This window comes from Gracilinanus agilis, chromosome 2 (genome assembly GCF_016433145.1).
Source record: "Gracilinanus agilis isolate LMUSP501 chromosome 2, AgileGrace, whole genome shotgun sequence".
Classification (NCBI taxonomy): domain Eukaryota; kingdom Metazoa; phylum Chordata; class Mammalia; order Didelphimorphia; family Didelphidae; genus Gracilinanus; species Gracilinanus agilis.
The window spans coordinates 211,291,460-211,306,242 of record NC_058131.1 but is presented as its reverse complement, the minus strand read 5'-3'; the positions used below and the strand labels follow the sequence as shown (position 1 = coordinate 211,306,242).

General features: G+C 39.3%; 1 protein-coding gene across 1 annotated transcript in view; it reads left to right on the top strand.

Moving 5' to 3' along the window:
• Nucleotides 1–10,960: 10,960 nt before the first annotated feature.
• Nucleotides 10,961–14,783, top strand: part of ADAM17 (ADAM metallopeptidase domain 17) — a 61,764-nt gene continuing 57,941 nt past the window's right edge. Inside the window, exon 1 of the mRNA XM_044663629.1 lies at nucleotides 10,961–11,122. Within this exon, the coding sequence (XP_044519564.1) occupies nucleotides 11,026–11,122 (97 nt within the window). The 5' untranslated portion in view covers nucleotides 10,961–11,025. The remainder of the gene's footprint in view (nucleotides 11,123–14,783) is intronic.

Below are 14,783 nucleotides of genomic sequence, written 5' to 3'. Positions count from 1 at the left end.
TGAAGAATCAATACTAAGTATTGTTTCCCAGGCAAAGGAGTGATAAGGGCTAGGCAATTGTGGTTAAGTGACTTACACAAGGTCACACAGATAGAAAGGATCCGAAGTTCAATCTGAATGCAGCATCCCAGTCTTCAGGCCTGACTTTCTATCCACTAAGACACCTAGCTGCCCCTTAGTCCTCTTTCCATGACAATCACTTCTTTTTTTGTTTGTTTGTTTTATCCTTATTTTACTTTTTAATAACAAATTTACACATAAAATTTCCATTTGAATTTGGAATGCAAAGGGCATATATGAAGTTGCTATGAGAGTCTCACAAAGGTGCAGAATTTGTATGCAATTCAACCAGACAATTACAAAAGTCCACAGTCTGGGAGGCAAACCACTAGCCTATACACCATTCAAATGCTTACAAATTGACTACATCACTATGCCAAGGAGTCAAGGTTACAGATATGCATTAGTGATAGTGGATAGATTAACTAAGTGGCCAGAAGCTTTCCCAGCAAAACGTTGTTGTGACAGTCTTTCTGAGAGAATTAATACCCAGATTCTCTATTCCACTTCACATTGCATCAGATTCTGGGTCCCATTTCACGAATAAGATTTTAGCTACTGGGGGCAGCTAGATGGCTCAGTGGATTGAGAGCCAGGCCTAGAGATGGGAAGTCCTGGGTTCAAATCTGGCGTCAGACACTTCCTAGCTGTGTGACCCTGGGCAAGTCACTTAACCCCCATTGCCTAGCCCTATAACAAATAAAATTAATATAGAAGGATATATATAAAAAACATATTAGGGTTTAAAAAAATCTAAAAAAAAAAAAGATTTTAGCTACAATATATGAGACCTTAGGAGTCAAACAACATCTTCACTCAATATACAGACCACAGTCGAACAAACAAATTGAACATGTGAATAAATCTTTGAAGACTCTAATAGCCAAAATCTGTGCAGAATCTCACATGAAATGGCCTGATGCTTTACCATTGGCACTATTCCATCTAAGATGCCAACCCAACAGCATTACGCACTTATCACCATTCGAAATGCTGTATGGACATCCATCTTTCCTCAAATCACCTCAAAGTATTCACAAATTATCACATTTGGGTATGGAATGCAAACTCTATGAATATATTAAATTACTCAAGCAACGATTAAATCAACTCCATAAATTAGGCTTGATACACCAAAGAGTACCCTTTGATTTTAGTCTACACAACTTCCAACCTGGAGATTATGTTTATATCAGAAACTTCACTAAGAAGTCTGTGTTGGATCCCAAGTGGCATGGACCATCCCTGGTAATTCTAACAACTCTGAGTGCAATAAAAGTTAAAGGAAGGGATCCTTGGTTCCATGTCACCCACGTCAAGCCAGCAAAAGACATGTCCCAACAACAACCATAAGACCCAGTTATTATACAGCACAAAGATCAACTAGCACCAACCAATCAATCTAATAAGTCCACAGAAAGTCCACAGTCTATACGTGAGACCATAGAACCCAAGCAGCAATTAGAACAATAATCAGAGCATGAATCAGAACCACAATTAGACCAAGAACCAGTGAACAATCAGATATTACACCAAATTTTACACCCAAATGATTATCCCAATCCTAATTACCACTTAAAAGAATCATCCATAAACCATTATGACAATGAAAAAGAATCAACGGCAGAAGAAGACACAACATTTGATTTGCAATCAATCTAAGACCTAGACACTGACATCGATGAATAAATGAAAACACAAAAGACTTTATCATGAACTCTTGTTACCTGTAATCATCTTTATTAAACAAAAAAAAAGAAAGAAAGAAAGAAGAAAAGATAAATCACGTTTCATAGACATTTGAACTTTGTTCCTGACACAAGTTAACACACCAGAACATCAGTTCCAGTGCAAGATGACAAGTGTGGGTACATCAAATGACACAAGTCAACACACCAGAACATCAGTTCCAGTGCAAGATGACAAGCGCGGGTACATCAAACGACACAAGTCAACACAACAGAACATCAGTTCCAGTGCAAGTTGACAAGCGCGTGGGTAACATCAAACAACACAAGTGAGGCATTGCTGACTTTGCAGATCGTCACAAGGATAACAAACCTGAGGACTACAAAAGACATTCGTGATCAAATACACAATCGATGTATGGGACAACAAACCACACTGTGAAGAGGAGCATCAGAGCTGCGTTGGACACATGCATTGAAGAATATAGCTTATACCCAACAGAATTCTCACTGCATCCAAAACTTTAGATTCCATCCACACAGTACATACACTTTGCAGAAGAATTCTGGTGGAGTAAGTATGTAACACTTCATTACATGGAAAGGTCACACTAAACAATACATAGAACATTTTCTGACTTCACATCAACATGTGAAACATAAACTTACACTTAAGAGAGAAGAGCTTGTCTGCCTTAGCACAGAGTTTTCCTCTTACTTTGGTTCAGACACCTTCTACTCAAATCACCTGACATTTCTTGTAAATAATGTATATATGTAAATATTTGCTTACTAATCCTTAGCAATAAGTTTTACTAACACACAGGGACAGTTAGTTTGATAAGTTAGAACAGGGACAGAATCTTCTAAACTTTCTTTGTAAATATTGTACATAACAAGTCTATAGTTTAACAAAATGACTTACAAAGAATATTAGTCTTACTTATTCTTACTAACATTTCTAACATAGGCATAAGTGTACTAACATATTCATATACTAACTTTAGAAAGTGAATTAGAATTTAGAAACTTAGATTGCATAAATTTTTCTTAATTGATACTTTTGTTGCTAGTTCATGAAATTAGATAAGTACATAGATAGAATTTATTACTTTGTTTTAGTTAGTAAATGTTAACTTTAAGACTGTTTGTGAATGTTTGCATTTAATCTGCTTTTCCTTTCTGTTCAAAAATTTTTGCAAAACCCTATTCTTTTCCTATGCCTTTCTCATAACCCATCTCTAGTCTTAGCATAGATGAGGAGTAAGCAACCCTTTTTATTATTTTACAAAACTTAGATAGGGATAAGAGCATAGTTACCTTTAGCTTAGATTAAGAGTAGTAACCCTTTAGATCTTAACAACCAGAAAATGTTGCAAGGTGCAAAGTTTCCAAAAAAACAAATGAGCAGATTGTAATCCAAGGTGGCTAATAGAAACCTTTGCTTCTGTAATTTCTAACAGTCACAAAAAGTCAGTTAAAGATCTTAGAATCTTCAGAAAATCAGTTGGAACTTGAAACTATAAATAGAGGTGAAGTTCCAACTGATGGGGCTTTTTGCCTTCTGGCTTTTGCTGTGGCTGGAGGCTTTTGCTTTGGCTTAGCCTGTTAGCTCCGGCGTTTTGGCTTGGCTCTGGCCTAATTGCTTCAGCCTTGGCCTGTGCTTATTTGTCTTGGGGAAATTTAAACCTATCTCATTTCTCTGGACCTCTCCCTGATCTCTCCATCTACATTCCCTCCCCTTCCCCTGAATTTCCTTTGGCCCCGGGTGGAAGGGAGGGCTTGGTGATTGAACATTGTGGGTTTTAGTTTCTATAGACAAGTAGAGTATCCTCAAATAAGTTACCCCTACTTTTAGTGATCTAATAAGGACTTTACTCAAAAGGCAGTCAAGTCTCCCGACTGGGAGAGCAAACTCTCTCAGTCTAAACCTCTCTGCAACCCATCCCCTACCATCCCCCCTCTCCTTAGCAGCAGTTAGAAAACCCTAAACCCTTCTCCCCTTCTGACTGACCCTGGTATTAATAAATCTCTTGTTACCTATTCAAACCCTCTGGTGAATCATTGTGTCAAAGTTAAGACAAAGGCTGAAAGGGAAGGAATCATTTTCTTTTATTTTCTTGAGGGAACTGCGGGCATCCATCTTGGCAGGAAGTGGTTACCCGAGACTTCCCCCTACTAACAGTTTCTCTGCCAGGAAGGAGCCCATTCGACTCCTCCCTCGAGGAACTTTGGAAACTGACTAGAGAAGCCCTCCAGCCCGAGTTAAAACATTTCTGACTGGCCCAACTCCTTTGTACCTATAGAGATACCTTGCTTTGCCTGGAAGGGTTCAGCCTATCTTCCCCAATATCCTCTGTCTCTAGCCTCTGTGAATAAACCTATTTGAGCTGGCCTCTCCTACATACACCATTTCCCTTATCTCCTATATACCTTCCCGTACCTTCATTCCTCCTCCAATCACCTTATAATCACCTATATCCCCTTTATCCTTCCTCACACCCAAATTGCCTCAAGACCCACTCATATTACTTTCTTTTTTATAACATTGTTTGTTTTATCCTTATTTTACTTTTTAATAACAAATTTACACATAAAATTTCCAAAGTTACATGATTCATGTTTGTCCCCTCTACTCTTCCCTTCCTGTTGTTGACAAGTAATTCAAACTAGGTTGTACATGTGTTATCATGCAAAACATTTCCATATTATTCATTTTTGTAAGTGAATAATCTTATAAAACCAAAACCCCAAAACATATACCCAAGTAAACAAGTGATAGATAAATAATATGCTTTCATCTGCATTCCTACTCCAACAATTCTTTTTCTGGAAGTAGATAACATTCTTTTTCACAAGTCCCTCAGAATTGTCCTGGGTCACTCTATTGCTGTTAATAGCAAAGTCTATCATATTTGATTGTCCCACAATATTGCAGTTACTGAGTATAATGTTCTCCTGGTTCTGCTTATTTCACGCTGCATCAGTTCACGGAGTCTTTCCACCTCTTTCTGAAATTATCCTGTTCATCATTCCTTACATATCACAATAGTATTCCATCACCAGCATATACCACAATTTGTTTTAGCCATTCCCCAATTGAGGGATATCCCTTTAGTTTCCAATTCTTTGCCATAACAAAAAACACAGCTATAAATATTTTTATACCAAGAAGTCCTTTCCCACTTTTTTTATCTCTTTGGGATATCTAGTAGTGGTATTGCTCGATCAAAAGATATGCATTATTTTATAGCCCCTTGGGCATAATTCCAAATTGTCCTCCAGAGTGGTCAAATTAATTCATAACTGCACCAGCAAAGCATTAGTATCCCAATTTTGCCACATTCCCTCCAACATTAATAATTTTCCTTTACTATATGACAGCCGCTTCATATTCCCTTGTATGGTATATTGGAGAATACTGGTCCTGGAGAATTCAAATCTTGATTCTGACTTTTACCACCTGTCCAACCTAGGACAAATCATTTTGCCTAAAACTCATCTGTAAAATGGAGTTATAATACTTATACTTCCTACCTCTTTTAATTCTAAATGCCATAAAAATGTTATTGTTAACATAAAGTGAATAAATTTTATACCTTTTCTTAGATGAATGAACAGGTCAATACAATTTGGTTGCCCTTAAACCAATGGTTATTAGGGTTTCAATGATTTTCAAGCATTATGATTTCAATCATTAGTGGGAAATAAGAACTGCTGAGGTCTTACTGAGGCATACCAAAATGAACATCAATTTAAGCCATACCTGAGGAATTTATTGGGGCGAGTTTCAAGCACTAGTTCTCATATTATTGTATTATTAATTATATATTATAATTGAGAAAAAGTCACCTTGACTAGAAGCTAAAGAGTCTATCATATTGTTACTTTTATATTTAATTTAGTGACATAAACAGATACTGACTGAATGGTTATCAACCCAGCTTGTCTTTATTTATAAACCATCCTCCTCCATAAAAAACTGCAGTTGTTTAAGATCAAAGATTTATAGCTGAAAGGGAAAGGGACCTTGAAATCACTGAATTCCACACAAGTAAAAGAAAAACCATAACACTGCAAAAACACATGCTGAGGGCAGCTGGGTAGCTCAGTGGAGTGAGAGTCAGGCCTAGAGACAGAAGGTCCTAGGTTCAAACCCGGCCTCAGCCACTTCCCAGCTGTGTGACCCTGGGCAAGTCACTTGACCCCCATTGCCCACCCTTACCAATCTTCCACCTATGAGACAATACACCTAAGTACAAGGGTAAAAAAAACAAAAACAAAAAAAACAAAAAAACAAAAACAAAAAAAAAAACACATGCTGAAAGACTGATTTTATTAAGAGCAGCAGTGTTCAAGTCAAATAGATAGGATCCCTCCTGGCTGCATATTGACAAAGAAAATCACAAATTAATATTATCTATGTTGTACTACATTTGTATTTATTTTGATAAACATTTCCCCAATTACATTAAAAAACAACAACAAACCCTTATCTTTTGTCTTAGTATCAATTCTAAAGAGGCAAGGGCTAGGCAGTGGGGGTTAAGTGATTTGCTAGGCTCACACGGCTAGGAATTATCTGAAGCCAAATTTGAACCAAAGATCTGATTCCAGGCCTGATGCTTGTTATAAATAAAAGGGGTCCAAGGGAGATGTATAGATGTACAATGATGTTGATGTATCTATCTGTACTCTCCTCAGCTGTAGTTGATGGAGGAACACCTACTCCTAATATCCTTGACTGCTACTATAAATTATTCCTTCTTTCTAACAGCTGTCCAAGCAAGGACCCTCAAGAGGTTAGATAGATGGGTAATCTTCCCAGGTCCAAGCTGGGGTTAGATAGATTAGTATTGGGCTGTTGATCTGCCTTGGATAACTCTGGGATCTGACTGCGTTTGACTCCCTTCCTAAGGGTTGTAATATAAAGACCACTCAGGAAGGTACTTGTTGTTGAACATTCTTATCTATAAACAGGAAAAGGATAACAAGGACAAGGATTGGGGATTGGAGACCCTATTGATCTATTATCTATAAACTAGTTGACAATCAGGACTGGAGGCTATTGATCAGGTGGAAGCTGGAGATTTGCTCACTCCCACTCCCTGGCCAGGCCTGGCCACAGCCAAGCCAGAGAATAGGGAAGCTATTGATGCAGCTGTATTGATGATCTTATTCTCTCAGCTTTCTCACTACCAGTGTTGGTGATGCACTAGCACTCACAGTCTATCAGGAAATATTCAGATTTATTCCTGCCCTCTTCTTCTTAGACCTCTGTTATTAAAAAAAAAAAAAAGGGCCTAGGGAAATATGGATATACAGTGATGTGAATGTATCTATGTATTCTCCCTAGTTGCAGATGATGGAGGAACACCAACCTCGATCACCTTTGATAGTTGTTATAATTTCCCCTTTTTCTCTAACAGTTGCCCAGGGAGGACCCCGAAAGGTTAGGTGGATGGGTAACCCTTTCAGGTCCATCCTGGGTTGGATAAATTATTATAGGGCTTTTGATTTACCTTGAATCACGTTTGATATCTGACTGCATTGACTCCCTCCCCAAGGGTCGTGATATAAAGACCACACAGGAAGGTACTTGTTAAACTCTATTTATCTATATTCAGGGAAAGGATAAACAGGACAGGAATGGGGATTGGAGACCCTGTCAATCTAATATCTATAACTAGTTGACAATCAGGACTGGAGGCTATTGATCTAGTAGAAGCTGGAGCTTTATTCTCCACTACACCTCTGGCCCAGCCTGGTCACAGCCAAGCCAGAGAATAGGGACTGCTATTGATGCAGCTGTTTTGGTGATCTTATTCTTTCAGCTTTCTCACTATCAGTGTTTGGTGATGCACTAGCTCTCACAGTCTTCAGGAAATATTCAGATTCTTCCTACCCTCTTCTTTATAGACCTCCCTGCCTCCCTTCACCACCCAGAGACCTAGAGACCTAGCTAGAAAGACCAAGAGATATAAAGACCTAAAGAGCCCAAAGACCCCTTCCAAGTGGCTGTCAGAGTTATTTATACTGCCAGGCCAACCGACACTTGCCCCTGGCTCATGGCACCTGGGAACATTCCATGTCTTCCAACTGCCTTCCCTGTCATTCAAGGTGGCATCCATCATTTCTCAGTTTATGAATAGAACACCTCCCTGCCACCCTTCATCACCCACTCAGAGATTTCCCAGTCCAGAGACTCCTGTCCAGAGACCTCCAGAGAGAGCTCCCTCTCAAAGTGGTATTTCAGGGGTATTTATACTGTGGGGCCAACTGACGTTTGCCCCTGGCTCACGGCACCTGGGAACATTCCGAGTCTTCCAACTGCTATCTGTTAGTCAAGGTGGCATCTATCACTTCCCAGATTATGAATATAACATGCTCTATGCACTAAGTCACATAGGTGAACCTTCCCCCCATTTCCCCAATTGTATTTTAATCTGATTTAGCCATACCTTTAAGGAGTTTTGAAGGATACTTGCTGTCTGAGGCTGAGTAAGTTTAACATCACTGAGCAGAAGTATCTGTGTCAGAATACACCATAGCTTTAAGCCAAAAGAGATTTTTCATGAAGAACAAGAAGCTGGGGTGTATTTTGACACTGCTATTTCCTGGTTCTTGTAATTTCCTTGAAGTCACCTAATTATATCTTATCATCTCTAGGGCTAGTACATATGAAAATTTATTGACATTTTTGCTTCAGACTAGATAATGTAACAGGGCTAGCTTCTACTTGACTGACCCTACCAATATTTTACTACTAAAACTGGATGCTTTTCATTGTTAATGACAGTAACTCTCATTTCTGTAGTACCTCCTTTGTTGTAGAGCACTTTCCTAATAATGTTATGAGGTGCAAATATTATATTATCTCCATTTTACAGAAGAGAGTCTTAAATATCTGAGAGTTTAAATGGCTTGCCAACAGTCACAGTTATTAAGTTTCTGATGGGTGAAATTGCATTCCCAGGTCTCCTAATTCCAGGCCCAGCATTATTTCATCGAAGTTTACCCATTCGCTTCCACAGGAAACAGTGGTAAATTAGAAGCTAATTAAGAGCTAGAGCTCTAGAATTAGAGCTGAAAAGGACTGAAGTCATCTAATTCCAACCCCCTCAATTTACAGAAGAGAGAAGTTAATATGACTTTTCTAAGGTTACACAGCTACTAGGTGTTACAGCCAGGATTAAGAACCTGTTCTTTTTACTCAACCCTTATGATCCCTTATTTTTAGGTAGTTTTGATTTTGGAAAATATGGACATTTTTGATTTCTTTTTATTGTTAAAGTTCAGGGCCATTTCTTCTGCAAATTTTGGTTAACTGAAAGTTCACCTTCTGTTAATATTAACCTCACTTAACCAAAACCTGATAATGAAATATCTTTCTCTCTTAATCTACCCATTGTGAACCCTCTAAATGTCGTCTAATCTTTAACCTGACTCAGTTTACCTATAATGTAATCAGATTTGTTTCATAAGGGCATGTACAAGGTTATAGCTCTGCTTAACTCTGTTCAAATTTTATGACTGAAGGGATATCAATTTTCTATAACTTTAAACACCTAAAAGAAGATATGATATTGCTGAAGTGAGGTAAACTAAGTCATTGACCAGAAAATCTGTTTCTCCCTGGGGAAAGTAGAAATCAGAAATGAGCTTTCCTGAGAAGGTCAGTTAGCTCAGAACCAAAACAACATACAGTCAAGATCCATGAGAAAGTAACTCCCTTACTAACAAGCAGCCAGTCTAGGATAAGATATACAATGGAATGTCCTGTACCTCATGCTAATGAGGAATATGGCTTCTAGAGGATAAGGTTTGCTTGCTTCTTCAAGGTATGTCTCATTAATGAACATTGTTTGCTTTGTATCTTGCACCCTATAAAAACTGTATTGTAACTTCAGTTTGAGGTAGCTTTCACTAGGAAAGTCTGCCCTGGCCAGTAGGTACATTTATTAATCAACAGATTAATAAATATTGGTTCCATTAATCTTAACTTCTGGGTATCTGAACTTGCTTTGTGAAGCACACCACTTTCATTGCAACATATAAAAAATTATTTTTGTCACTTTGACATAATTTTGTCTCTAAAAAGCCTCTCTGGAATAACAATTTTTTTCAAGTTTATCATTTTTTCCTGAGGCCTGAACTTAATCATAATAAAACCTAGGTTTTCACTTCTATAATGTCTGTGGTATATCTATTTCTGCAGCACTTACCTACCTACCACATGAATTCAAAAAGGAGATATTTTTCCCATAACAGAAGCTGGGGAGGGAAATACTATAGAATCCCAGGCTTTAATAAGAGCTCTGTAGTCTTGTTAGAGGATAAATAATTCCTATTCACATAGTAGAGCACATCAAAGTTTTAAATAACTGCTTTCCTCACAGCTGTGTTCTTAGATTCATAGAGATGGTCTTTAAGGTCCAACTCTCATTTGACCGAAGAGGAAACTGAGGTGCAGCGCAACAGTCAGACTATGAGCCCTTTTGAGGGCAGGAACTTTTTGTTGCCTTTTTTATAGACCTAACATTTAGCACAATGCCTGGAACACAGTAAACGCTTAATGAATGCTAGCTGACTTGGTCTGCCAGGGATGGGATTTGAACTCGAGCGATTTGGCTTCAAGTAAGGCTTTCTTCCTCCAATACCTTCACCAGTCTTTCTCCTCCGTAAAATGGAGCTAACGACCCTGCAGCCCTCCTGGGGTTACGAGCATCCAAGCAAACAAAAGACATCCTATGCTTTGTAAACAAAGCACTTCTACACCCAGTTGGAATTGTTACGGATCGTTGTGGAGTGGGATAACCCTCCACGACTTTCCAACAGCCTCCTCCCCAAACCCAGCACAGAGTGGCTGAGGCCCGAGCTGACCCCGGAGCGGGGTCGGGTCGCGTCAGGGCAAAATCTCGGCCCCCGCCCCCCCCAGGAGGCGGGGCCACCCAGAACGCGTCATGAGATGGCGGCGACGGCAGTTGCGGTTGGGCGTCTGGCGCAATGGGCGGAATTTCGCTCTTCGTTCCCGGCATGCCGCGCCTCAGGCCGAAGTTCCGGGTGTAGGCGGTCGCTAGCCGCGGGTCAGAGCTGGGGGAACGGAGCGTGTGGTTCTCGCGGGAAGTCGTCTTTCTCCTCCGACTTCCGGGGGCCGGCGAGTTAGTGGTAAAGGGGGTGGCCGTGAGGAAGGAGAGGAGCTTGGGGCCGGGTCTCGGGTGCGAGCCGAGCCCCAGGCCCCAGGCCCGAGAGAAGGAAGAGTTTTCGGGCCGCCAACATGAAGTTATGCGTCCTAGTCTTCTCCAGCTGCTTCCCCCTTCTGTTGGCGAGAAGACCCCCGGACGGGCCCGGTCATGACTCCCACCCTCCGAATGGTGAGACCGGAGCTCCTCCTGGCTCTGTCAGCTTGGGCTCCTGGAAGCTGGCGGGGCAGGATGATAACCGGGCTGTGGGTATGCGGGGAGGAGGAGGAAATATCTGGCTGCTGGAAACTGGAGTGTATGTGTGTTACTGTGTGTATAGTGGTAGTCTGCTAATGTCTGTGTTTACATGGGAATCTGTCACTTTGTGTATGAGAGCGGGTCTGTCATTGTATGAAGGTCTGTAGGGTGTGTCACCGAATATGGGGGGTGTCGTGTGTAAAAGGTAGACCTAGGAAGGTCTCACTGTGTAAGGGGGATCTTTGCATAAGAGGACTTTGCGTGTAAAGAGATGTCACATGGACGGTGGGATGGGGTTCTGTCTGAGTGTAAAAGAGGGTGAGTTTAAAGAGAGGATTGTCAAGATGTGTATAAACATGGGAATCTGTAACTGTTTAGGGGGATGTCTCTCACAGAGAGAGGAGGCCTTAAGAGTAGTAATGGGAGAGGGTAGAAGGGTGACTTTTTAGAGGATAAGTGGGGAGCACAGGGTTTGTGGGGAGGCATTAAGTTCTGTAAGTCTGTAATGTGGCAGGAGATTCCATCCCACAGGGTATTTGTTTAACTGTGTCTGGAAATTAGGCTGAGGGGGGAGATTTCTTTTTCCCTTGGGGGAATGTATGAATGTGATTCCTTTCAGAAGAGGTATGTCAGTGTACGTGTTTCCCTTTGGGAAAAGGAGAAGGGAAAGGTGCTGGGTGTTTTATGTGTCTGGAGAAGTAAGGGTGAAGTGTCTTTCTGTCTGTTGAAGAATGGAGCAGGTGGTCTGTTCTCTTACTGGGGAAATGGGTGGCAGGGTATCTGTTTCAGTTTGAGAGTGTCAGAGGGGAAAATTTGTGTAAGATGTTCTTTTATTTCTTGGTTGAATAACTTGTTAAGTGATTTGGACTCATTGGGAAAGTCACCCTGGCTGAGTGGTTATCATTTAATCAAACAAGCAGGAATACTTGGTTTTGGGGCCTTTTAAAAAAAAAGAAAATAAGCTGCAGGTAATAGCATCATGAATTTTTATAGATTGGAAGAAATTAATTTCTATTTAGAGTTTCTACAGGAGGTGTATTTTTAAGCTAGAAGTTCATAAAGTAAAGCAACAAAGTAATTTTTGGTAATTGAAGTTTAGTATGGATTCTACAGTGAGGAAGATAGTCTGAAGAAACATTTTTATGAGTTTTTTTTTACCTTTCAGGAGCCAACATTTAAGCACTTTGCCTCCTGTAGTTAAATCAAAAAGCTGTTAAATGCCTTTATATTCATGGTATGAGGCTATATTATATAGCCTGTGCATATTAAGGTGCACATTCAAGTCTTTTTTTAATGTCTTAGTTTTAATTTTTTAAATTCTGTTTTTCTTTTTTCTTATTCTGAATAGAGTAAGATAATTACTTTCTTAGACATGAACAATGAGTTCATGAACATGAACATGCTGAAAACCCTAGCCCAAACCACTTGGTCTCAGAAAATTTCAAGTATGAGGAAACTTTCTTGTTAATGTTTTTGTTGTTTTGTGGAATATTTGGAAAAAGGAGTCCATGACTTGTGTGAGACACTTAGTATTTTGGGTATAATCTTCCCCTCCCCCCTCCCCAGAGCACAGGTAAATTTTATTTTCAATTCTTTTAAATATAGGTATTCAAATATATAAATAAGAGCTCAAGAAAAACAATGAAAAAACCTTGTAAATATATATATTCACATATATAGTCAACTTTCTTAGCTATGTGGGGGGGGGGAGATGTGTGTAGACTTTTTTAACATGGAGTAACCAAATTATCCTATTGGTTTATGTATTTTATAGACTTGTTGCTGTTATTATCTTTAATTACATAATTGTAGTTTAGAATGCATGTTGTTCTTTGAATTTTGTTTCATTCTGGTCTCTTTCTTCTGTATGTTTCCCCCCATTTCTTTGATTTCTTGTTATGATACTCTAAGGCTGTATACGTTAATAGAAGGCCAAGACATTGAATTTGATGTATGTACTGACGGAATAACTCAGCATTTTGGCCTAAGTGCCTGCCATAATCTAGAAATTTATTTTTTATCCATTTAATTTTTGCTATCTGGGTTGTTAGCCTGAAATTCGAGCAGACTTTAAGGAAGACAAATATAAATATATTTGAGGGCTTATTCAGAAAGGAATATCTGGAGTACCTTTCTGCCTATAAGAAATTCTTTTTCCATTTGTACTTTATGTAAGGCACAGGTAGACTATAACTTATTTCCAGTGATGATCTACAGACTATACACATAAGAAGTGGTATAAGGACTTAGACTGTTTATGTACTGAAGAAGGGATAACAACAACAATAATAAAACTGGAGTAGGGTGCTGAACCTGGTGTGTCAGTAACACCTGAATTCAAATCTTCCCTCAGTCTGTGTGTGACCCTGGGCAAGTTATTTAATCTCTTTCTTTCTCAATTTCCTCATCTGTAAAATGGGGTTATATAATAATAGCATTTCTTCCATGGTTGTTGAAAAGATAAAACGAGATGACATATGTAAAGTGTTTTGCAAATCTTACAGAATTATATAAATATTAGCAGCTGTTATTATTACACATCTAAAGAAAATACATCATTGAAATCAATCATCAATTCATTGGTTATATTATCAATAAGGATAATACTTTGATTTACTAGAAATCAGGCACAGATGAGAATTAGGTGACAGGTAGACACCAAAGGTAAAGTAAATTCATCTTGGCAAACAGACTAAATCAGGTTGAGAATAACCCACAGGCCTTAAACCTGTTAGTGAGTGATGAAGATGTCTATTCAAGCATGTGAAGACTTCTCCAGATGGAATGGGTAGATGAGAACAGGTCATTTCAACAGTCATGAAGTCAGCTGAAGCAGATGCTGTGGATTATTTAGAACCTGCTCAGCCAGTGAAGATGCCCAGGTCTTCTACTGCATCCTGGGCTATCACCAGTTGTCTTGACCACTAGACTTCGTTGACTCTGGAAGAAAGAGTAAGGCTGAAGACTTTGTAGACTCTGCCTCACTTAAATCCAATTCATGTGCAACTTAAGACACTAGTCTTCTTCTAAATGAAGGATAAACAACACTAGAAACTAAACTCATGGGTTAAGCTTTCGTCTTTATGCAAAAAAACTCCCAGATCCATAGGTATATCTATATCACTTTTTTTCCCCCCTGAGCTTGAGTCCTGCAACATAAGTTATCCTGTTAGTCATTTCAAACTAGATATTACCTTGATCTTAAATTCAACATGTCCAAAACTGAACTCATCTTTCCTCCTAAATATTTCTCTTTTCCACCCTTCTATTTCTGTTGAAGTCAATACTGCCATCATAGTGTTTCAGGTTTGTAATCACAGCATTGTTCTGGAATCTTAATTTTCCGTCTCTCCCTCCAAGTATCCAGTCAGTTGCTAAATCTTGCCATTTTTAACCTCACAGCATCTTTCTCATACTATTTCCTTCTCTTAGCTCACAAGACCTTAGTTCAGCCACTTATTCACCTTCAGCCTAGATTATTTCAACAACCTCATTGGTGTCCTAAGTCTCTCCCTACTCCAGTACTCCAAAGTACTTTTCCTTCAAGTTCATAACTAACCATGAGACTCATACTCAGCCAACTTTGGTGCTTCTC